The sequence below is a fragment of the Maylandia zebra genome, linkage group LG11 (assembly GCF_041146795.1).
Source record: "Maylandia zebra isolate NMK-2024a linkage group LG11, Mzebra_GT3a, whole genome shotgun sequence".
In the NCBI taxonomy this organism is placed as follows: domain Eukaryota; kingdom Metazoa; phylum Chordata; class Actinopteri; order Cichliformes; family Cichlidae; genus Maylandia; species Maylandia zebra.
The window spans coordinates 23,809,206-23,833,626 of record NC_135177.1 but is presented as its reverse complement, the minus strand read 5'-3'; the positions used below and the strand labels follow the sequence as shown (position 1 = coordinate 23,833,626).

The 24,421-nt window shown below is 41.7% G+C and overlaps 1 protein-coding gene across 1 annotated transcript in view; it reads right to left on the bottom strand.

Annotated features, from left to right (window-relative positions):
* Positions 1 to 24,421, bottom strand: part of ephb6 (eph receptor B6) — a 44,304-nt gene that overhangs the window by 17,887 nt on the left and 1,996 nt on the right. The window contains exons 2-5 of the mRNA XM_004550745.5: positions 15,358 to 15,422; positions 8,969 to 9,241; positions 4,756 to 4,925; positions 4,373 to 4,668 (exon numbers count right to left, since the gene is read on the bottom strand). Coding sequence (XP_004550802.1) covers positions 4,373 to 4,668; positions 4,756 to 4,925; positions 8,969 to 9,241; positions 15,358 to 15,422 — 804 coding nt within the window. The remainder of the gene's footprint in view (positions 1 to 4,372; positions 4,669 to 4,755; positions 4,926 to 8,968; positions 9,242 to 15,357; positions 15,423 to 24,421) is intronic.

Below are 24,421 nucleotides of genomic sequence, written 5' to 3'. Positions count from 1 at the left end.
AATGATTGTAATTTCTCCACTGAACTGCCCTGTAAAATATAATGAACACCATCATAAAGAGTTTTGACTCATGTAGCGATTGATTTGATATGATGTGTATGTATTCAAGCTGATTTATCACCGCTGCATGTCAACACCCTACAGCCCAGTCGATACAGTACGTCATTGATCATTTCACTCAACTGTGTTTCTCTCAGTACTTGACCTTTACTAATAGACTGGAAAATCAATTGAATTCCAGCGCTGCTGATGAGTAGGCTTACTGACGGCTTGATGAAGAAGGGGACACAACTGCAACTGGGAAAATGTAGTCGGTATATTCTATGAGACGATTATCTACTTTGTTATTTGGTGAAGAGTGTCTGTTTGGGACTAAAGCAGACTCAAAATAATGTCACACTTGCACTCGTACGTCCTCCCCTGGCCAAATGTTCTTGTTTCTCACCACAACCTGCCTCGGGGTAGTTGGTGGATGTGTCTGTGCTGAGAGTAAGGGCTCTGGGCAAAAAATCAGGACAAACTGACATGTTGAATATTTCAGGACGTAGTCTCACGCCACATAAAATATCAACATGGCTTCAAGTAAGCTCAAAGCTCCATCTGAGCATCCGCCACAATAATCTTTGTCCTAAACCATCAACAGTCGCTTAAGGGGACTCAAGCAGAAGGTGTGTATCTGAGGATGATGCACATCCAGCAGGGACCAACTCAAGCTGCCTCAAACTACAGAACTGTTTCATGTTTGGCTGAACAGGTGTAACTGTGGCTTATGCTCGGTCATGTTTCTGCCTGTCCTCTCTACGTCTCTGTCTCCCTTGTGGGATGCAAATGTCAAAGGAGAAAAACGTCCTGATGCTGCCTGGCAGAAAAATAAAATAACAGCAGGCAGCTGCTGCGTGACGTCTGCCTCTGTTCTTATCGTTTTATAAAAGACTCCAGAAGAGTTTTTATCCCGAACTGACTTCTGAATATTTTAGTGATCATATAGAACTTGGGTGTTCTTGTAGACTTACTTGTGATAAACAAGCTCATAAATAATCAAGGGATGATCTTTTAATGTTTGTCTGCCAAAGGGCCGGCTGTGTTTTTTTAAGTGTCTGATTTTTCAGTTGGATTCTCAATTTATCATCGGTCCAAATGTCGGAGTGTTGTTTTGGTGAGCCTGAAAAAACAGAATAATCAAGCATCATGCCCGCAGTAAACCGACTGAACTATGATGCCTGTGGTGAGTGTCTCTCACCAGGGATTTATTTTAAACCCATGGCAATGACAAATGGTTTCACAATAGATCTGACTTTGGGAGAACATCACAAGATGCAGCTCTTATTAATAACAAATAAACCTACTTTTTCAGTCAGTTTCTCACTAAGAGATGTGATTAAAAATGTATGTAACTGGCTCTATAACAAAGAGAAAACCATATGCGACTAAAAGTTATGGTTGCCATCTCCTTCAAAGTCTCCTTCTGACCACTTAAACATATGCATCTGTGACTCTGCCACAGATCTCAAGCTGCACCATCAACTTCACAGTCAAACTGACCTGACCTTCTTTTAAAGGATCATCACCAGGAATGAGAGATGCAGTTATAAACAGAGACTTTTAGAAAAAGCTGCAGTCTGCAGCGCAAAGAAAGCACATCAGGACTGAAATCAACCAAGACCAGTACTCATCATCTGCCCTATTCAAAGGCTGTGGCTCCCTACAAGCTCTTCCCCTTTTTCCACAATGAAATTTGACTTGAAGTGCTTTTTTTGACACAGTGATCAAGATCCAGTGTGTGCAGCGATTGCACACCTGTAAGTGGCCAGAACAGGTCTTCCAATCAAAACATATTTTGCTGCACAAGATTACAACCTTGAAGCAGATAGGAGGCATATTTTTTTTTATAGTTTCTGCCTACAGGCCCAGCCTCTAACCTTTTTGATTGCACCTCATATGAGTGACTAGTGGCACTGTACAAAACTATATCTATACGAAAAAAAACTTTTAAAGGAGTTTTAAAAACTATTCTTTCGTTTTCTTTTGTCCTCTCATTTGAAAAAAAATACCCACTATTTAGTCAGGTGTGTGCAAATTTTTTAGCAATCCATTTAATAGTGTTATCAAATCTTTCAAAAAATGAACATCCATGAAGCCATGCAGTGCAAATGCATATGGACCACACTTAAGAAACGTACGTCCTTGCCATATTAATCTGGTTTTGCAAATAAAGGAATGCATGATCTTGCCTTGGATCTAAAAATAAAAAGCTATTAGTGCTGCATGTAGTTAAAGGCAATCATTTAACACCGATCGTAATTTTCCCATGAGACTGAGAGGTGGGATCTGATAATCTCCTACGTGCCCCTAAAAACGATGTCTTGCTTGAGGTGACAAGCCTGAGTGTGTGGTTGTCAGGTGGATTTCCAACAGCATTCATTTACATTGTAGGAGTTTAAATAGCAAGTGTAATGCAAATTTTTGTGAAAATTAAAATGAAATGCATTTAATGAAATGCATGGGCATATTAGTTAAGACTGGACACTTGAAGGCAGTGGAAATTAGTGTCAGTCAACTTCTTAAAGTGCTTTTCCCTGTATTTAAAGTGCCAGCAGCATAAAAAAAACATACAGCTTCAAACCAATAATTCAGTGCAGCACAGCTGATAATTTGCTCACTTTGCGTTACTATTAAACAGCCTTGATGTTTAATTTAAACAAGAACAAAATGTACAAGTTGTTAGAGTTAAGGAAGTTCATGCTCCAGTTTCCAAAGAGAACAAGGATCGGCTACTGTTAATAATCGTTGACGGCTGCATTGGCAGTTAACCATCTGCCTCTTTTCTCGACGTTCCCAGGGAGGCAGAGAGGACAACAATGCCAATCCACATCATTAGTCAGTGAAGTGACCAACAAAACATAATCATTAAAAAAAGAAAGGAAAGAAAGAAAGCCGCAACGTGTTTGATCAGTCAGAGACAGTCACTGGAAAAGTCTTCGCTCCGGCAGCCGAGCAGCTTCGAGGAGTGATTTGTCAGTAGTTATCAATCAAACAGAGACAAACGCAAGTGGCAGGTCGGGTGCAGATGTAAAGCAAAAAGAGCATGAACACATTTCACAGCTGACTTGGCAGGACTGGAGGATTAATTGCGCTGCCATTAGTTAGACTTGAGGAATTACAGCCGTTGAAATTCCTGTGAGAATACAGTTTTTTGACTGTAATCCTCAGACGTATGTGGACGGGGTGAGCATCGGCGTCCCGGCGAGATACGCTTGTGTGTACTCACACATTCGCACAAAGACAGTCGCACAGCCCTGCCGTCACGCCCTCGGTACTTTTTTGCCTGCTCAGTTCTTTAAAGTCATTAACTTGCATCCTCCTATCTTTCATTCTCCTTCCACGTCTCCCTATTTTCCCTCCACTCTCTCTCTCCCCCTGCGGTTTCTGTCACTTGTTCACAGACGAGTGGCCATTACATCGCTATGACCTAAATGTGTCACAGTTCTCTCTCTATGACTCTCTCCCTCTCTCCCTCCTCTTGCTCTCTCCCTGCATCCCTTCGTGTCCGTCTGGACATCTATCAAATTTTTCCCCACTTCTTGCCCCTACTATTTACACCCACTTTTAAAAGTGCAACACTTTTTGACCAGTTTTGCAAATGCTGACCTCAGTATTATCGGCCTGCCTCTCCTTTGTCTCTCTGCCTCTCCACTGAAAGTCACTGGAAGAGTAAACAGTCAATATAGCACCTCTGATTTAACAGTTTCTCTGTATTTGTCCTTAAAAGTCCTGATGCAGTTGTTAAATCCCTCCAGATGCATTGCTTGGATTGTCTCGTCCTTCTTCGTCTCATCTTATCCTGACCTGACCTGTCTGCCCTCATCTCCTTCTGGTCTCTACATCAAGCACAGCAGAGTATCGGGGTGACAGCAGCTCCATTCAGTATTGATCCAGATGCTTATCTCAACAAATATCACAAAAAAAGAAAGAAAAAGAAAAGAGAGCTGGCAGGAAATCAAGCCTGGAGCTTAAGTTTTATACGTTTAGAACCAAAGCATTGCAACAGCAGTTTGTGGGTTTATCAGATGTTTCGAGCAAGATTTTTTCTTCACCAGCCACAGTGACCTCCTGGAGTCCTGCCAGGCAGCCAGCTTTGAATAAGCGCATTACCCGAAACACCACACGATTACTTTAATAGATCATGTTTGTCCCATTCAAGCAACTAAGAGAATATATGAAAAAATAAAAGAATATCTGCGATTTTGACCTTTTTTAAAATCTGTCTCTCACAGCTCTGTGACATTTATAAAAGCATATGTCTAAGCTTTGCATCAAAGAAGCATTGATTTCTTTAGTGTCCGTCAACCTGAACAGTGTCCACCGGACTCACCCAGACAGGCAGATCCATTGAGGTTCGGCTCATAACCTTCATCACAGACGCATCCACCGACGGGCACCATCCACTCTCCTTCAGCATTGCAGTGCATGCGAGGGGGCGTGTCTCCTTGTGCCTTACTGTGAGGGACACACGTCCCAGTCACAGGCACTAAAGCAGTTGGCTCGGCACCCGAGGGAGTCGGTGGATACGAAGCTAGGTAGAGGCTCGTGGCTGGACAGCGGCGGTAGAAGATAGACACCCCCATGAGGGAAACGCAAGCTCCGCTGTCGACGACGGCCAAGACAAATCTAAGAAGAAGGGGGTCAGAGAGCATTCATAAGGTTTAGTGATGCTTTTAAATCGTGAGAAACAAAGTGTCGTACAGAAATGATTACCCTTTGCGTGTGAGGGGAGCAAAGCTGCGTGTCTTAATGTTGATACGGCTGTATCTGTTGGGCTGATACTGGTGAGGTGAGCTGGGCTCCACCTTGGAAAAACTCTTATCGGCTGCGATGGTGTCGATCTTTACCCAGCCCTCCCTGGTCTCCCTCTCCCCGCTCGATGGCTGGAGAAAACACAAATTAGACAGGAGACCAAGAAAAAAAGGATAATTATTGGTCAGGAGGAAACAAAATAGCTTAAAGAGAGTGTGGCTGACATCAAGTAAACAAGGGGGAAATTATGGAGGCACTGGTTTACATATAAATATGGTCTGGAAACACATGGTAAGATTAAAGATAAGCTCAGATCGTGCTTTTTTAGTCGCAGGCATATGCATACTATGAAGTAGTTTAGTATGCAGTGTAATCACTGACTTAAGATCTGTGCAGGTCCCAGTGGGGATTCGTGCTGAAGTCCCTGCAAAGACTTTCATCTCTGCACTGCTTCCTGCTCTTCTAAAGCCCTCCTCTGATTCCTCATCAGGCTTTGATTTGCATTTTTTAAAAGCATTTGACTTCCCCAAGGAGAAACGCATTCATCTATACAAACAGAGAATCCCTCCCACTGATGTCTCCTGATGTAGTTCAGGCAATTCACAGACTCAGTAGCTCGAAAAGCAGCAGAGGAAAAGCACTAAATTAAACAACACCAACAACGCTAAGTGCTTAAATAAATAAATAAATCATATGGGAAGTGTCAGTCTTCACTGACAACACATGGGGTTCAGAGATTTTTCCGCACTCCGTAGAAAACGTTCATTGTATGTGTTAAGGATGTAATTAGTGGGGCTGAAGTGACATTTATGGAGACCACAGTGACACTAGATTGTGCTTCGCACCAGTGTAGTCTGAGGATGGTGTCACTTTTTCTTCACCAATCAGTGATTATACAATTGCTCAGTACCATGGGACATGATAGGATTCATTGTTTTGATGGAGCATTAGGGGAATAACAATCAATCACCAACACAGCTCGAGTTTAATGACTCCGTCTGCAGGTGGCCTTGCAGCAAGCGGTGACAAAAAGTCAGGATTTAACACTTGTTCAAATCAACTGTGGCCATATGAGACTCAATTAGAGATTAGTTACTCAACTTTTTATATTTCCAGTTGATGTGTTTGTGTAGTTCTTGGAGGATGCTGAGCAGCAAAACCAAACCAAAACAAACAACAGGATATCTCAGTGCAGTCTGCAGCCCAGCATGTTAGGATTAGTGCACGCAAACTGTGACGTGACTGCCTTGCAACAAGCTTTGTAAACCCACTATTACATTTGTATAAAACTGCTAAGTGCTAGAGTAAAAACTAGATAAAGTGGTGAAAGAGTTTCAAGTGGGAAATCTGTGATTAGGAAGACTTAACAGGCTGTTTATCGTCCTAATCTGTCATTGTTAGTCTATTATATGTGGTTTACTTATTTAGAGATACAGTATGTTTATTGAATGTAACGTAAAAGTCTTGATAGTTTCTATCTAATGTATCAATGTATATTTCATCTGGATGAAATATGCAAAAGAATAAAGTTAGAATAAACAACACTGATGGAGTCAGTGAAAAACATCCATCTATCCATCCATTCGCTTCCACGGGGGGCGCTGGAGCCTATCCCAACTGTCATGGGGCGAGAGGCGGGGTACACCCTGGACAGGTCACCAGTCTGTCGCAGGGCTAACACACAGAGACAGACAACCATTCGTGCTCACATTCACTCCCGCATTCACACCTAAACAGTGCTAACCACTGTGCCACCGTGCACAGTGGTTAGCACTGTCTCGCTCATGATTGTGGAGGAATTTTGCCCCATTATTCTTTACAACATTACTTCAGTTTATTAAGATTTGCAGGCAGCTCTGTTCAGGTCCCTCCACAGCATTTCAGACCTGGACTTTGACTTGGCCATTACGACACTTTGATTCTTTTCACTTTCAGCCATTCTGTTGTAGATTTGCTGCTGTGCTTGAGATCTCTGTTCTGCTGCATAACACAGTTTGGGCTAAGCTACATCTGTCTTACATTTGATTCTCAAACTATTTGCTATACAAAGAAATTAATGTTCGACTTAATGGCCGCAAGGTACCCAGGCCTTTTGGCCATAAAACAAGCCCAAATCATCACCCCTCCTCCACCATGCTTGACAGCTGCCCTATTCAAAGGATGTGACAAGACAGAAGTCTTGCGGTTTATTCACATGTAACTTTGCAGACCTGAGCCGAGCTTAGACAAGAGCCTTTTCTCCTGGGAATCCTTCTAAACAAGCCAGTATTCTGTCTTTTTCTTGATCAAATGTCATGAACTTTAACTAGCTGAGGCCTGTAGATTCAGAGATGTAGTTCTTGGGTTTTTGCCATTTCTCTGAGCATTGCATGGTCTGACCTCGAACTTGCTGGAACATCCACTCCTGAGAAGATTGCGACGTTATCTTAGCACACACCTGAATGCTCTAGAGCAGTAAACTGCCAAAACATCTGTTTTTATTGAGCTGCTCGCACTTGTTGTTGAGCAATTAATCAAATACATTTGACTTGCAGCCTTGCTGCAACTCTTACGTCTTCTGGGTGCACTGTTTCTACAGGACTACACAGAGTCACATGAAAACTTTCTTTTTCATGTGACCATCAAACCCCAACCTGAAATCTTTAATTACCAGTCATAAAACACAAAAGCCTCAATAAATACTCACTGTTGTTACAGTTGCCATATTTAGTCTGTTTAATACTACATATGTAATTTATTTAACACTACAATTTGGCTTTTTTTTTTTTAACATTACTTACAGGTGGATTATTTTCAATCGAAGCTTAGTTTTATTAAAAATGTCTAGGTTAGAGTCCATCACTTGAGTTGCTGCTAGTTTCTTTTTTTTTCCAAGATCAGATGAGTTTGTTTATATCCAGATGTTAGAAGAGTGTTTCTAGAAATACTGCCAGAACTGGGTGAGTGTTTGCTGCCAAATTAATTGTTGGGCTTGTGAGGATGTTAAGCCCTGTGACCTGAATTTAGGCTAATGCACGAGTGGCACAAGCTTAGGCAACAAAATTTCAAAACATGCCCATCAGAGGAGAAACCTTTCTTCATCTTTTTGTCATTTTTGAGCCCCGTGCAGTAGAGACAGACAGGAAACACAGCAGGAGACAGCCGTGACATGACATGCAGTCCTACCAGCTAGCTAGAAGTCAAACATGTGCTGCTAAGGACATTTTAGCCCATGTGGTGCACATGCTTTGAATTTAGCCATCAGATTAGCTTTTCTTTTAGAACTTTTCTTTTGCTAGGTTCTGGTGCTAACCACAAACACTTTAAGGGCCCTTTTCCAACTCCAGATTATTATTCTTGAACTCTGATAATGTAGCTTTGCATTGTTCACATTTCAAAATAATTATATTTATATCCTGGATCTTAGTGCAGCCTATCAGTCCATCCTCTGTCTGAAACAATCAGTTTTTAGCGCTTCTCCTTTTAAGCCAACTTTCTTCTGATTGGCTATCCCTCACAATTAAACTAAGACCAGCACTGCCAAAACAAATACCAGTAAGGACACTTTTAAGCTATAAACGCAGGATATTTAGGGGAGAGGAGTGTCTCATGATTTATGAAATGAAACATCATCAATTTGCAAATTCTGAATATTTTAAAGACCACTGTGATTTTCAAAGAGTTAACACAAGAAAATGCACCTTTGAGGTTTTCATGTATTTTGAAACTCAGTTTTTTTGAAGACCTGAGATGAAAATGTGCCCATCTCTAAAGCGCCTCGGGTGAATTTCTGTTGTTTAAATGTGCTATAGGCTATAAATAAATGTGACAGTCAACACAAAAAAATGTTCATACTTTTTTCATAGTGCATGTATAAATAAATAATTTATTTAACACAACACACAGTGTGCTACATACTGAACTCATGGGAAAGAAACGAAGTACCGATGCTTTCACGCGAGTATCAATCCAGGGACATTTGGCTCGATCTGCCAACTTCTAGTAAAAACTTCCTGAAGCTAAACACTCAGAGCAGCCTGAAGCTGAGCTTTTGGCTCCCATATGATTGAAGCTGCCCATGTTTAATATGAGTAGCCACCACTGTAAAACTATTTGACAGAAAATTAACAACAGTATAATACATCATCTTTAGAATCAAATGCATCATCGCAGCTCATCCAGTGTGTCACCTTACCTCAGCTACCCAAGTCCTCTCCAGCTCCCTCTGGGAGTCGGCCTGCTTGTAGTATAGAGTGAGTGTCTCCCTGCAGGCGGGCGACGGTGAACGCAGGCTCGCGCAGTCTCGCACAGAAAAACGCAACGTGACGAACACCCGTGGAGCCGAGTGGCGGTACAGGAAAGGAGTAGCCAACCAGTTGTCCTGCTGACGGGGATTTTGGTTGACATTGCAGACTTCAAAGGTTCGTATGAGCTTCCCTCGGTCATCCAGGACGCTGACCTCATCCCACTGGAAGACAGAAACAATATTATGAGCTTGTGTAAACTGACCTCAGCAAAACAGAAATAAAACTATAAGCACAGGGCTCCAGAATAGGCCTGTATAAACTGTTAAAACGCCGGTATGTTTATGACTTTTCCACAGCCATGAATCTTACTCATGACTTAGAAGGCGGTTTACATTTTACAAGGTAAATATTGAACATATTGCTGCTGTTGCTGACATCAGCCTTGTCCTTCACTGGGTGTTCTCTATGGAGGCTACTTGAGATAAGTCTGATAGAGCAGTTGTTCTTTTGTTTTTTGTTTTTGCTGTAATATCACAGGAAAAGCTTTTGTTCCCTGTCCTCACTGATCTAGGTCGTCTCTATAGTGCTGCAGAGTAGGCTCTCTAATTACTTAATCAATGATTAAAAGAACAGTAATTTAATTAAACAGCTCCAGCCTTTCATTTAGAGCAACATGTTTCAGGTGGTGAAGACAAAACTGTGTTAACAGGGACGGTTCAGCTCTCACTGTGGTGAAGCCTTTGAGACTTTAGTGTTTTGGTGATTTTTGCCTGTTTGTGGTGCTTAAAAGTGACATTTAACAAGACTGATGCACAGCAGCACTTTTACCTAAATGCTTACATTGGCATACTAGCTAGCTATTATTTGGTACTTATTCTAGCATGGTAGCATGATGACATTACACAGAAAAGCTATCATTAACTGACATATTCAACTGCACCGTCTTTTTAATGGTTTTTTTTTTTTTTTTTTTTGTTTTGCATTTTTAATGTCTCTACACTGAAGTATTTTTGGAAACTGTGCTGTATACATGGTTTTAAATGTTGCAGAACCTGATTGTGACCTGACAACAAGGGATCTACATAGTTATTATTGATGAAAATTGCATTACGGATTCTTGCAACAAATTTAAATGTTATAGTCTTGTCCTCATGAGTGAAAACTAAACATGCTTAAAGTTGCTGAAATAAACATAATATATACAAGAACTGGGATTGTATGTGAAGATCAGATTGGTCCACCTATTGAGGATAGATGCAGACATATATATATGCTCATTATATGTGATCATTATAGTAAGGTTTATCAAATGTGATAATAATTAATGCATGTAATGAACCTGTCTCCAAACACTCATGGTCAGGACTTGGACTGATTACATTCACTCTCAGATTGGCGAAGGTTTGGAAGTAATTCTGACCTAATTTATAAACGCAGACAGATTCCCAACATGTTGCATTCAGTCCGGGTTAGACTGCACCAGTTGTATTCTGGTTATATTCCTATATCAAAGCAAGTGTGCAAAGTGTGATTTTGCAGTTTTGCAGCATCTGCGTTTCTGTTTGTGGAGGAATTTCTAAATTTCTGTTTCAGATCTGTGAGGTTCTGATTCGACTTGTGTATGTACACAATACAAGTCACAGTTCATCGATGTCATATCACAAACAAACTGCATGTAACTGCCAACTTGACTCCATTCTGTTGCAAACTGATAGCAGACCTTTTTTAATCACCTTCTTGACACACCAAAGTCACTCTGAAGATGACTTGGTCCCCATCTTCAAAGCAACCAAATGTATTAAGGTCATAATTTTATCGTCACAGTTGTTGTACTTCTGGTCTTCAGCCACTGTTTTCCCTGGTGTGACTGCAGCATTAACCAATCATTTCAGCTGTGAAGTTTTGGGGAGTATGGATTTCTGTACTTTCATTCACCCAAACTTTGTTGAGATATTGGACTGAAGCGATGACCGTCATCCTTCATGTTAAAAAAAAGGATAATCAATGTATGGTTTCAAAAAGTCTGCACTGATTATATTTGTTAATCAACAGAAGATAATGTCAGTGGACCATTTCCTTAGTACAAAGTACGAAATACAGAGCAACAAGGACGCCTGTGAAAAGACATATTGATGCTAGAATTTCTTCGACGCTCAGATGAAAAATAAATTCTATTTGCAGCTGTTGCTCCGAGGTGGAGGCCGAATTATCAGAGACACATCTGAAAGAGATAAACTTTTTTTTCATGCCTTGACATATCTAAAGGAAAGAAAGAAAGAAGTTCACGGGCGATGCTGGCACTTTGCAATTTTAATATGTTACAGTAGTATAATGCTGTATTATAATAACAATTAATGCGTATTATACAGTGACATGTGCTTGTTTTTTTTCTCTTGCACTAGTTTTGGCATTTGCATGTGCGCCATTGTTCACATGTGACAGGTGGCAGACACTTGTGTGCCTGACTTAGGGCAGCTGTTGTGCAATAAAATCAGCAGATTTTGTTGCATTTTTCGGGAAGATGAATCCACGGTAGATGCGCAAATGGATGTGAGTAGAAGAGAGTCGCACATGGAGAAAATGGAGCAGCCCGGAGACAAGGTTCTGGATGAGACTTTGTAAGATGAGACAAAATGTTAATGTAGCCGCAGGGTTTAGTTTCACCAATTATACAGTGCGTTGCGTTGAAGGATGAAAAGGATCTGCTTTAAGCCTGTGTAGCCCTGAGTGACAAGCAGGGTCTTTTCTGTTGTAACACAGAGGAATTATGTATTAGGCCTCATCATCATTATTCTCCCTATGACAATGGCAAGAGGACAAAAGGTCCTGACACCCTATCAGGGTGTATTTAGAGTGTGTGAATCACTGTTTGTGCATGTTAGTGTATCTCTGCATGCTCATGTCTCTTTCTCTGTGTGGCTCTGACAGCCAGTGTGAACAGAAATCTACTGAGCATCGCACCATGAGAGAATGCATTCATATTTGGTCCAGCTGAAATAATGATAAGATCAGTGAGGAGATAGAAAGAGCCGGAGTCGCTGTCAGTCTAATGGAGTGAAAGGGCAGTTTTCTCTCTCTCAGGCTTTGGTTCACTCTGTCAGACCAGTGTATGAGGGAAAACGGACGAAAGAGTTGGATCACACCGAGCTCATGGTGGGATGCAGGGATGCGGATGGTAGAGGGAGAAATGTGGGAAAAATAGCAAACAGAAAGAGTTTATGAGCATTTTTTGTGACACGCGGCGGTGGGTGCGGTAAAAGCTATGCTGAGTATGTGGCCAGGCAGGGACTTTTAGGTGGAAAGAGAAGCCGCCGTTGTTCGTGTGTGGCATCGCGTGCAGCTCGCTTCTGTACCTTTGTGAAAAAAACACAGCTTTCATTTGTTTTCTGACCCTACACCCCCACCTCACTCCCCCTTTGTCTCCTGCCCCCTTCCCTATTTTTCCACATCTTGTTTTCTTCCTCTCTTATAAAGGAAGAAAGAAAAAGAGGAGGAAAAAAAACGGGCCAGATTGGGGAGTAGGGGGCGGATGAATCGTTATAGGGACGACTCATCTTTGTGATTTAATTTGAACCGAAATGCCAGAGAGCCACGCAACCTCTGCAGTGACAGAGGACAGGGAGGGGCAGGGCCTCGGACACAACCGTGGACACACAGACACAGATACACGCAAGCAGAGAAAGGCACATGCGCATATTTATACACAAAAACGAAGAGCGGGGAGTGAAAATAACAGGAGGGTGGAAAAAAATAAAAAATAAAGTCTGCAGCGAGACTGGAAGTCTCTGCTGGTTTGACACTGAAGAAAAATAAGGGCCAGAGTGGAGACTGACTTGGGGGATAAAAAGAAAAAAAATGAGGCAAAGACCCAGTGGCTCTGTGGCTGTGAAGGGCAAAGGGAGAAAAAATTAAAAGAGGGAGGAAAAACAGGCAGAGATGAAGATGCTTGTCAGTACATTGTAAAAATGGGAAAGAAAGAAAGAAAGAAAGAAAGAAAGAAAGAAAGAAAGAAAGAAAGAAAGAAAGAAAGAAAGAAAGAAAGAAAGAAAGAAAGAAAGAAAGAAAGGAAGAAAGAAAGCGCAGGAAGAGAGAAAACACATTAAAGAATATCCACAGACCCTAAAGCAAAAGTAGAGATGGGGTGTGTGGAAGGGGTTAAAAAAGAAAACACACACACACACAAAGACACACACACAACCTCTCTCGCTCTATCCCCCTTTCTTGGTCTGTCTTTCTACTTCTCTCAGCTTGATGCCCCGGGTCAAATAACCATATCTCCATCTCAGAAGCACTTCTCATCCAGGGACTATAAAGGGAAAAAAAACTCATGCAAATGCTTGACTTGCTCATGCACACACACACGCACATTCAAACACAATTGGATGCTCTCCTATTAGCAGCTGCCATCATGCTTCACAAGTTCCTAACACACACGAGGCCCTAATTATTCAAACATCATGTACAATTATGCTCTGACACTGGAGGCCAGGTGAGGGTGGTAATGTATTCCTGCCAGATGTTGGTTAGTAGCTATTAGACTCCATCCTGACAATAGCTGGTCACAAGAGTCAACTCAGTTTTGTTTTGTTTGTTTGTTTTTTTTTGCCAAAAGTAACAAATAAATGTTTAGCATTCAGCCTGTTGTGGTTGAACAGGTGATGTCCATTTCAAACGGAGTCTAATAGATGCATCAATGTAGTGTTTCAGTAGGAAGGGTGTAACTACGAGCCGTATTAGAACTGAGATGCAATCACAAAGAAATGAATGAATTTAACAATTGGATTGGCCCCCAGGAGTTGACCCTCGCACAGTCACGCAAGTGACCTCCTCCTTCCTCCCCCAAACCTCCATACACACACACACATATATTTACACAGCTCAAGGCAAAGCAACAACCTTGAATACAAATCAACTCAAAAGGGAGATGGGAGATCTACGGCTCAATCTGAGAAGTTTAATTATGAATGACGACACACACACACACACACACACACACACACACACACACACACACACACACACACACACACACACACAGTGGAGTAGAACAACAGATAAAAAGAATTGGGGGAGCATTTAGACCTTCAAGGTTATCTTAAAGGAAAGGTGAGTTCCTGCCCCGTCTAAGACTGTGTTCAGCGCACTTGAGGTATTACCAGTGACATATGCCAGCCATTCAGGAAGATAATAATCCTTACCTCAAGCCATAACTAAACATAAAGCATTTATAACCTAATTCTTAATAATCTTTGATCTGCGACTTCTGTAAACTCCAAGTGCTGTTGTGGAGGCCTGCTGCACATCTCAGTCACTCTAATCTCTCCACTATTCAAAAAGTCCCAGAAAGCCCCATCCATGCTTGATTTTTATGTGTGAAAGTGAAAAGATGGTGGGGAGTGGATTACATTCATCAACAGATGTTGATAACCAAACAAACTGATCATTCATGAAGGCAGTCGTCTGCATATGTTTGTTGTTCTGGTCTTAAAGTGTTTTATTAACTGAATGTACAGTAGCTCAAACCTAATATACTGAATAACAAGGCACAGGTGATAGAAGGACACAGGTGGAAACAATCCACGGTGGATGCATGATGAGGTTGGGGAATAAAAGCCCAAAGGCATGAACGGAACAGGAAGTAAAACTAGAGCAAGACTCTGGAGAAAACTCACCTTCGAGGCACAAAAGAAAGAAATGAACGATAAGTGGCTAACACTGAAACATGAAAGGTAACATTAATATGTGATGACAGACCAGAGAAACTGGAAGAACCACAAAACCAGCCAGCGTAACAAACCAAAACACAACACAGACAAAACAAAACCACGACATGTCTACAGATCTGACATTTCCAATATCTTCAATCTGTTCAACCTCACCCAAAAGACTTTTATCTGAGTTTAGTGACTGGCATCTAATGAATTTTGAAAATCAATCAAGATTTTCTTGTTGTTCAATGAACATCCTTGGCTTTCCATTATTTTCTAACCCGCATGTGCCGAGCAATAAATCCAGAGTGTAAACAGCAAATCGATCAGTATTAAAATGAATATCAGTTGCAGTCCTGTACCATTTATCACCATTATCGATTTAATGTCTAAACTTTACCACCAGCTGCCTGACAGAATGATGAAAAACGTTATAAAACTAAATGTATTATTTCATAGCATCCTGTTTTAAGCCCTCATTAGCATTACAGCACAAGGCCCGACTAACAATGCGATTATAACCCGACACTTCAAACATCAGCATGTGCGACACGTGTATAACACATTCTACAGATGGCTTTAATGCTGCAACAGCTGGAAAACGCATTGACACTCAGCTCCCTGCTTACCCCCGTATCTGGATAGGTGATCCAGCCCAGCTCTGAGGTAGACTCTGTTGTGTCCAGCAGCATCACTGTGGGACGAAGAAGCAGAGACAAAGATAAGGTTAGAAAAAACAGACAGGAAACAGTTGCGTATGCTTTCATTTTAACGCAAAGAAAACAGGCAGACGTGTGCGCGAGCTTTCAGTTTAAACTTTGATTTCAGCTCAAGAATTTAACTGAGAAACGGAGTCGGTGCTATAAAAGCTAAGTGACTGTTAAACAGAATTTGTAATCATGAGATATTCTCTGAAGGACTGAAAACCAAATAGTGTGTGAGGCTGTGAGGCCATAAAAACATATAAAACACGGATTTGCTCCAGTGAAACTGAAGCAGAAAAGCACTTTGCAGAGTATCCCTTTTGAAGGCGGTTGTATAATTAATCCTTTTTTTTCCTTTTGTAAAATACCACAAGTTGTTGGAACCATTAGTCCCATTTTCTTTGATTTTTCTCCCACCACATCCAATAAAATCCAGGAGAGCTCAAGCTGTGTGCATCTGTCAAATTTAATGACTGCTATAAAGTGATGATGCACTCTGGCACACTATTCTGGTGTTTGAAAAATTAAACTGATTGACCTGATGGGGCACTGTGATTAAAGGTCAAATTTCCCAACTTTAAAAGGCCATAACAGTTACTGTCACGATTTGTTGAAACTTGCCGTGCTGATGCTTTTCATAGCTTGTCCCAAAGGGAACCTTCGTCATGTTTCGGGGGGGTTAATATGTTCTGTGTTCCTCTTTTGTTGCAGGTTTTGCTCATTAACCCTGATCAAGAGCGAAAGCACAAGAATAGCATATGAGTTTTATGCTGGAGTGTGTTTTCCCATAATTTGCTTTAAGTGCTTCAAAAAGCAAGCTGGCAAAGAAATTACACACACAGACACACACATGCAAAGTGACTTTAATGCTGAGTGTTGCGTGCTGACACATGGCAGCTTCCCACACAAAAACTGAAGCCCTTGAATTTTCCATTAGCATTCCAAAACCGTGGTGGCTGCCGCTCCTTCAGTCTGGCACAGTCTGCGCTCGGTGCTGTTCAAGAGCCACCGACTGAACGCGGGCCAAAGTTTGTCGTGTACGCAGAGGTACCAAAAACATCAGACTTCAGATTTGGATGCTTGCACAGATGGAGGTAATGGAGGAAAACGCTCAGTGCCTGATTGCATCAAGCACAACGCTAATCAACTAAAGGGCTGTAGACACGTATACACACGAGACATTGTGGGAGGCCGGCGGCATTCGCCTCTGTTTACAAATAAATAATTCTTCTCATTGTCGTTATACAATTTTTATGTTTTTGCTTCCATTGCATGTCACACAATAATTCACCAGAGAAAAGGGGCCTCTCTTTTTTCCTGCCTCTCTCGCTGACAACCAGACAAAGGGTGGCGGAAAAATATTATCTACATAATCAGCACTCGCACACGGGCATTTGAAAAGGTTCCCCGGTCCACCAAAACACCAATAGATACATTGTGTCTCTCTCCTTCTGCCAGTCAAACACAGAAGTACCCAGTGGCACCGTGAGCACACTCAATCCTGCCGCATGCCCCAATAAATAAAACAAATAATAAGAAAACTATATTATTTGTGGCTCATGACATGAATCGACCCCACCCCTACTGTTCTCTGACTACTCTGTAAACAGATTTTTTCGGATTATAGTCACAGATGGACACCCCGCAAATCTGTGCTTCAAGCCTTCCTTTCCCTCCTCTCTTTTTCCCCCCTTTCCAAACCCCTCAGCCTGTCTATCCGTTTTCACCCACTGGCTGGTCTTTATGTCACTCTTAGTAAATTCACACATTTTTCCATGGAAGTGCTCCAGGATTTGGAGTGATATGAATTGTATCAAGAAGAGAATACAAATAGACTGTGACAGCTAAGGATTATATGCAGCCACAGGCATCAGAATAAACAGTTTTTAGTGCCGCGCACGTCTGGGAAGCTTGGCTAGTGGAATTTTGGAGGCAATTGGGATAAAATCAGCTAAAGGAAGAAAGCTAAACTCACCAAGCCAGGGATGCTTAAACCTCCGAATTTTGACAGTATCCACCAGTGAGACACCTTTCATGCTTTGTTTGACTCTAGCTGGAAACGGTGTACAATTCCAGCTGTGCGTGATGGCATGCAAACTCATTATTGATTAGTTTCTTGGCCCTGTGAAAAATAATCTTCAGTTTGTCAGATTGACTAACATGTTATATGTGACCTCATTAAGCACCATTTGATTTATATCAGATAAGCAACAGACACAAATGCTGCAAAAGTGTCATTCCAAATTCAATTAACCTTCTGCTTCAGGGCACAGTCATGCATAAATAACACGGAGCAAACTATTTTTGACATTAATATTTATGCCTCTACTATTTAGTTTCTTGTCGCTGGGCCTTGGGGACAGAGGTCCTTACATCGCCTCCGCTCTTTCTTCCCGGGATAAACCTGTACATGAAGATTACATGGAGGAGCGTTCAAAGTGCTTCATGCATGTCTCGTTGCGTGACATTAGCATGTTGAATAATTCACCATGACATCCTAAGATTAGCATTGAAGTGGTGTGTTATGCACACCTTTCAAAGATTAGTTGGAGCTTGGGCACCGTGGCTCTGGTGCGCGTCTGTTTGTGTGTGCGTGAGACAACCATGAACAAAAGAGAGGGACATTTACTGGCAGGTCCACTTGGCAGTAAAAGCCCCTTTATTTAACTCTCAGACAGCCCACTCCATGTGCGCAGAGCACTACAGCATCTCCGTTATTGGTCCATCCGATGGCTGAGATGCTCGAAGTTTGTCCCTGACAGTTTGACGAAGTGCTGAGTCTGCAATCTGAGCCTGAGTGCTGCGTTAATGCACGCTGGCCTCTTACGTCCTCCTGTTCCACTCTGATTTTTTTTACTCGCTCTGCTTGATAACTCTACCTCCATTTTGTCCCTTGTCCCTTGTATCCTCCTCCTCTTTGCATGTGGATATTATTCCTCCAAAATGTGACAGTAGGGTCTGTCAGATAAAGAGAAACACTCTTCTCCGTTACTGATGGCAGCTCTGCTGTTTGTGTGGAAAGTGGTTTGATACTCAGAGAGAGAAAAGGGGGAGACAATATAGTAGACAAAGCATCATTATGGAAGGAGAGGCTGGCGGGATTGTGTTTGCGCATATGAATGTGTTTCTTTTGCTCTTTCCCCCTCTCTTTCTGTCCACGGTGTGGGTGTAAATGCTCTTCTGCCTTGTTATAGAGGTGACCTGCATTAGTTCATGAATGTCCCCTCCGCCACTGGAGTGCTCACTTCAGCTGAGTGACCCTCTCTGCTCTCTCCATCCATTTCTCTGAGTCCAACACTTTTCCTCTCTGTGCAGCCATGCATACACCGACACTCTCCAGTGCTAAGTGTAGTGCCATTGTTCATGTCACGCCTCTTCGACAGCAGATGTATGCTACTTTAACGCCAAATTTTGCAAGGCAGTGGAGCCCCTCCTGACTCACTCTGAAAAGAAATTTGCTGTAAATATTAATGCCTACTAGAGGGATCCGAGTGTAAATTATGCCTTAACACCAAAGTGAATGCACCAGCAGAGAAGACATAGTCAGCGAGCTCACAGGTAACAACACGTTACAGAAACACACTCATGCACACACACACACAAAAAAATTCCCACAGTGCCTGCAAGCGTTTTGAGCAGCGGTCAGCTTGTGTTTTGTCTTTTGTCCACTCATCCACCCATCTCCACCCTTTCTTGATACACTCCAGATGCTCCCTCCCACAGACAGTCAGTCAAGGACAAGGCCCTTACCAAACCCTCATTACAAACAACCACAGTGAGAGAGTGATACGCCAAGTCAGAAAGCGAGCAGGAGGAGGTTGGACGAAAGGAAGGAAGGGGATTAACATGTCTCCAGAAATAAGCATGCACATGTCAAAGGGAGTTATCTCAAAAAAACTGAATGAAAGCGCAGCTGCACCAAAGAGCACAAACAACCAGGTTAGATGATCAATCCCTACGTGCAGGCAGCAACAGGCACAGGTAGGAGGACACATCAAAACAACTGACTCTCTGTCTTGATTACAGCATGTTTGCTAAAGTAAAACTGGCAGACATGAAGATTTTAAAATTATAGTTTGACTTCTTGAGAGAAACAGTTATTTGCTTTCTGTCAATCTTGTTGCAATAAAAACCTGTTTTAGTTGTTCAGGCAAGCTCGCAGGCAGATTGAAATAACAGGCATTAGTGGGATGGTGGCAAGCAGCAACCACTGCAGTTGAAAAAATGAAGCCAGCACAAAGTGCCAAAAAGTGCAGCTCAAATGGCTGACTCCAAACGTGACTGAATCCTCACAGACGCCATGTTAAAATGTCCAAATAAACATGTTACAGGCTGGTGCAAAACACAACAGCTGGATGGACTTTTTTTTTTTTTTTCAAATTTTCCAGTTTAAAATGTATTTGCTTTTATTTTCTAGCAGTTATGCAGCCAATGTGTCACCTCAGCTAACTAAATTGGACTTTTGTTGTGTTTGTGCTGTTTGGGCCTTTTACATGTTTTTAGAACAATTATCTGACAGTTAAGAAGAAGTCTGTGCTCCAGTTTTGATGAGTGAAATCCTAATGTTTTATTTATTTAGCTCGCACTAATCAGGTATCTTTAAGGTATCCATACAGTCTATGGATGCACATTGCTAAGCTAGCTAGCTAGCGGTACTTGATAACTTAGCACTCTAAATATAGTCAGTTCTAGCTCCAAAAACCAAGATGGTGACGTTAATGGGTCTCTCAACATTCCTGGAAGAGATTCATAGTGTTTCACTTTGTTCTTCACACTGAAAGTGCCACAAAGAGCTGTAACAAATGAAAAAAGTAAGCTTGGGAAAGAAGTTCAAACCCAGCTTACTTTCACACTTCTTCATAGCTGGCCAATCACAGTGTGAAGTGGGTGAGAATATTGTATTGTCAGTTTCAGAAAGTCACAGAAATGGTCCGACAAAGGCCTCCAAATCTGAAGGTGGTAAGGAATATATGACTAAATAAATTGTAAGTGAACTAAATTTAAATGTGGAGACTGACTCTTATGTCTGGTGTTAAATAGGAGACACAAACTGCCACTTAGCTTAGCTTAGCAATGAAGGTGGAAGGTGGGTAAAATCTGCGTGCCAGTTCTCAAAACCTCATAACAAAGGATTTGTTATGATCTAGCCTTTATTTTTGGCTAGATCTTTCAGGATTGATATACTGTGGGTCTGGCATGTTGTATTTCAAGGCCAGGGTAGCAGTTTCCTGTGTGTCTGTGTGGCACTAAGGCAAGCATCTGCAGGTTCTGATTTAATGTCTGCAGTGCAGACATGAGGGTGGCATCAATTTTATAACCTCAGTATTGTGACAAGAGCAGATAAAGGTATAACCTACTAAGTTAAAAGTATTTACTCTTTCTTTATGTCTGTATCTAATAATTTTATATTTTTTGTGTTTAATCTACGTTCACATTCACACCTGAGGTTGCCCATGGTAACCCCATGCAGCTCTTTGTGTTGTGGAAGAAGCTGGGGAGAATGTGCAAACTCCACGCAGCAAGCCTCCAATCTTGATTCAAACCCAGAACCTTGTTGCTGTGAGCTGACAGTGCTAACCACCACACCGCCATGCCACCCTGCATCTCACCCTGTAACAGCAGGGAAAGGCTCCAGCAGCCCTGAATTAGGTAAGCAGAAGGAAATGAATGGATGGATCTGTGCCATAGATATGTCATAATTGCAAAAAGTATTTGACATGCAGAAATATGACTAAACGTCATCCTCAACCAGCACACGATTAAACATGTTGCCAACTCCACTACCGAGGTATAACTCAGGTGTAACTTTCTCCTCTTCTTTGATCAAAGGACTTGATTTTAAAGTCAGGAGCAGATCAGAGATATTTCACTTGTTCATTTTTGTCTGAGAATTTCAACGTTTTGGAAAGACAAAAACAATCGTGATACAAGTTTTTACTCATCCACCAGGTCAAAAGTGACGAATGCTAGGGGTATAGTTAGAGTTGAGCTTTGTTAAATAGGCAAATGTCACCTTTCAAATAAAGTTTCATATAATTATTTTGGCATAACAGCTTCAATTTTAAATAGTTTTCACTTAATCCAAATAAGTAAAAGTACTATAAAAAAGTGGGGGACATTAACCCAACCTAAACCCTACCCCTCACCCAAACGCTAAATGTTTTGCTAGTGGCATGTTGGTTGTTAAAAGGATAATAATTCACTCGAGTGGAGTAATGTGTACAAAGACAAAAGCTTAAAAGTTTCTTCTAAACAGGCTTGACTCCTCCATTAATAGATATCCAGTTACCACCAAAAACAGAAGCCGCAAACATCATCTTCTCCACCCTCAACCCTCAACCCTCACCGCTGCCAGATGAAGGAATGCAAGAGATCAGTTTAATTCAAACCCACTGTGTCATTTCTCATTAGTGAAGCCTTCAACAGCCTAACTCAGCTCTCTGTCCGTTCGGTTGGTGCCAGCACCCAAACTGCCAGGCAACTGCTTTAATGTGAAATTCAAAACTAAAAACTGCATTCCAGTGTTACAGCAGCCCATGCCACGTGTTCATCTTTTAGTATTTTTTTTATTTTTTTTGGCTCTAACTCGTTGCCTGTCCACACAGGCGTATTATCTGTGACGCTATCTGCCACGACAGTGCCTGGCTCAAAGCGGAGAGTCTTGGCTGAACCTCTTATATCACAAATGGCAGATGTGTCATTCATTTTAATAAAAGTGGCCTAATGTCATTACAAAGCTCTCAGCATGCTGGAACTAAAAATAAAGCTGGGTCACAGTTAAGTGTTGTAGTGTCAATGATGGGTTGAGTTGAGTCCTCCACTTCCCACCAGCATGTGATTTCTTGGTTACTGCAGCCCCGTGCACATGCAGGATGGAAGGACGGGCGCAAGAAGCTGCTGAGGGCTTTTAGCGGCATCCGTTCTGCAGCACTCCCACTGTGACAAGCATGCCATTTATTTTCTTATCACACTTTCTCTAGTTGATCATGTCCTGAAAGAGTGGCTTATTACGCCTGGGATAGGGAGGGCACTCTGCCTAATTAATACCCAGTTAAAACCAGAGACAGCAGGAACGATGGCCCAGATGACCTTAGAGTGAGAATGTCAACATGGCTTTAAATTTATGCAGTCTGGTGTTTCAAGAAGGATTCATGTCCTTTATTTAATTTAAAGCAGCAGTAAAGCAGTATGTATAGAGTGGCTAGCTAAAAGGATCTTACTTGCAGAAAAATGGCCTCTTACATCATTACATCCATAATACTGATGCATCAGTCTGTAAGCAGCATTGTAATGATGTAGCTGTCACAGTATTTGAAAGCAGGACCAAAATGCAGGACCCAGGCAGACACCAAATGACAAAAATGGACCTTTATTTAGCTGGCAGTCCAACTCCCAAAAAATAAAAGTCCAAAATGAAAACAAACCGATATCCAAAAGGCCATCATAGGGAGCCAGGCAAGATTGACAGATGCTATGACAATGCTTCACAGTGTAATAAGGGAAGTGGAAATCAGAAATAGGTGCAGAGAATAATGACAGTCAAAAGTCAAAGTCAAACAAAGGTGACAACAACTTCCAAAGTTAAACAGGTAAAAGCAAAAGAACCCAACAAAGTAAAGAGAGGCAAGAAAGCAGAATAGCATAAAGACATCAAAACAGTGGCTGCCGGTGGAAACTGCGCTACTGTTGGCTGAAGGTAGAGAGGGATGAGAAGATGAAGTCAGAGAGGCAAGCCTGCGATGGTTCGGACATGTGCAGAGGAAAGATAGTGGATATACTGGACAAAGACAGAAGGAAAAGGACGATGGCTGTAGTGAAAGAGGACATGCAGAGGGTTGGTGTGACAGAGGAGGATGCTAGGGATAGGGTGAGATGAAAGGAGATGATGCACTGTGCCAACCCCTAAAGGGAGCAGCCGAAGAAAGAAAAAGAAGAAGGAGAAGGATAGCTAACTCAAAACGTAACCAACAGGGAGACAGTAGGTTTTTATACTTTTATAGTGCTGGTGTAGGTTAGTGGTAGATTCACAGCACATTTGAAGGGCGATGAAACAAAGTCTTTCTGTACAAATTAGTTTTTTGACATTGAAATGTTTCAGATGTGATATTTAAATGGTGCTATTTGGTAAAGTGGTAACAGCTGGCTGCTTTTTTTGTAAAAAGTTATGCAAAAATTTAGGGAGATATTTTATAACATCATAAGGGGTTTTTTTGTAAAATCTTTATGTGAAGCCCTGCAATAGACTGACAACCCGTCCACTCACCCTATGATGGTTGGGATAGGCTCCGCCCATCCTCACTCCCAACCGATGGCAGGTTATGGCTGCCCCTCCCTGAGCCTACTTCGGTTTCTGAGTTTTTCCTTCTCAGTGTTGGGAAGTGCTTGCTCATAGGGCGTAGTCTGATTGCTGGTGTTTTCTCTGTAATATCTTCCTCTACCTCTTTACCTTACAATACGTATTAGATTTGGAGCTATAGAAATAAAATGGAATTGAATGGAATTAAGTGTAGGGAGTTAAAATATATTGCATTTTTTTCAGAAATGTAATTAAGTAGAATTATAGAAGAAACGTTTTATTTTACGTTGAGAGAAATGCATGAATTCATTAATCAATGTTGTCGTTAAAATAAAAAATCGATACATTTTTTGAGCAGCCTGTTGCCATCTGGTGATATTCAGAAGAGATTACCTTTTCAAGGCATGAAACAAGTTTAACTAACAGTGCAAGGTTAATTCCTGGAACTGCATAGTTCAGTGAGCATCGCTGCAACTCCGCTCGTCTATGACAGAAAGGGCCGGAGGGGCATCAGGTGTGTCTCCCGTTCAGGCCCTTCCTTGGGTGTGAGGTGTTAATCCAAAGTGAACACGCAATCCTCAACACAGATTCGTAAGGTTCAGAGGCTCCACATCAACAATGCATGTGGGCGAATGGAGCAACACTTACACATGGCTGCATTTGAGAGATGCAAATCAGTTGTCGCTCACTTGT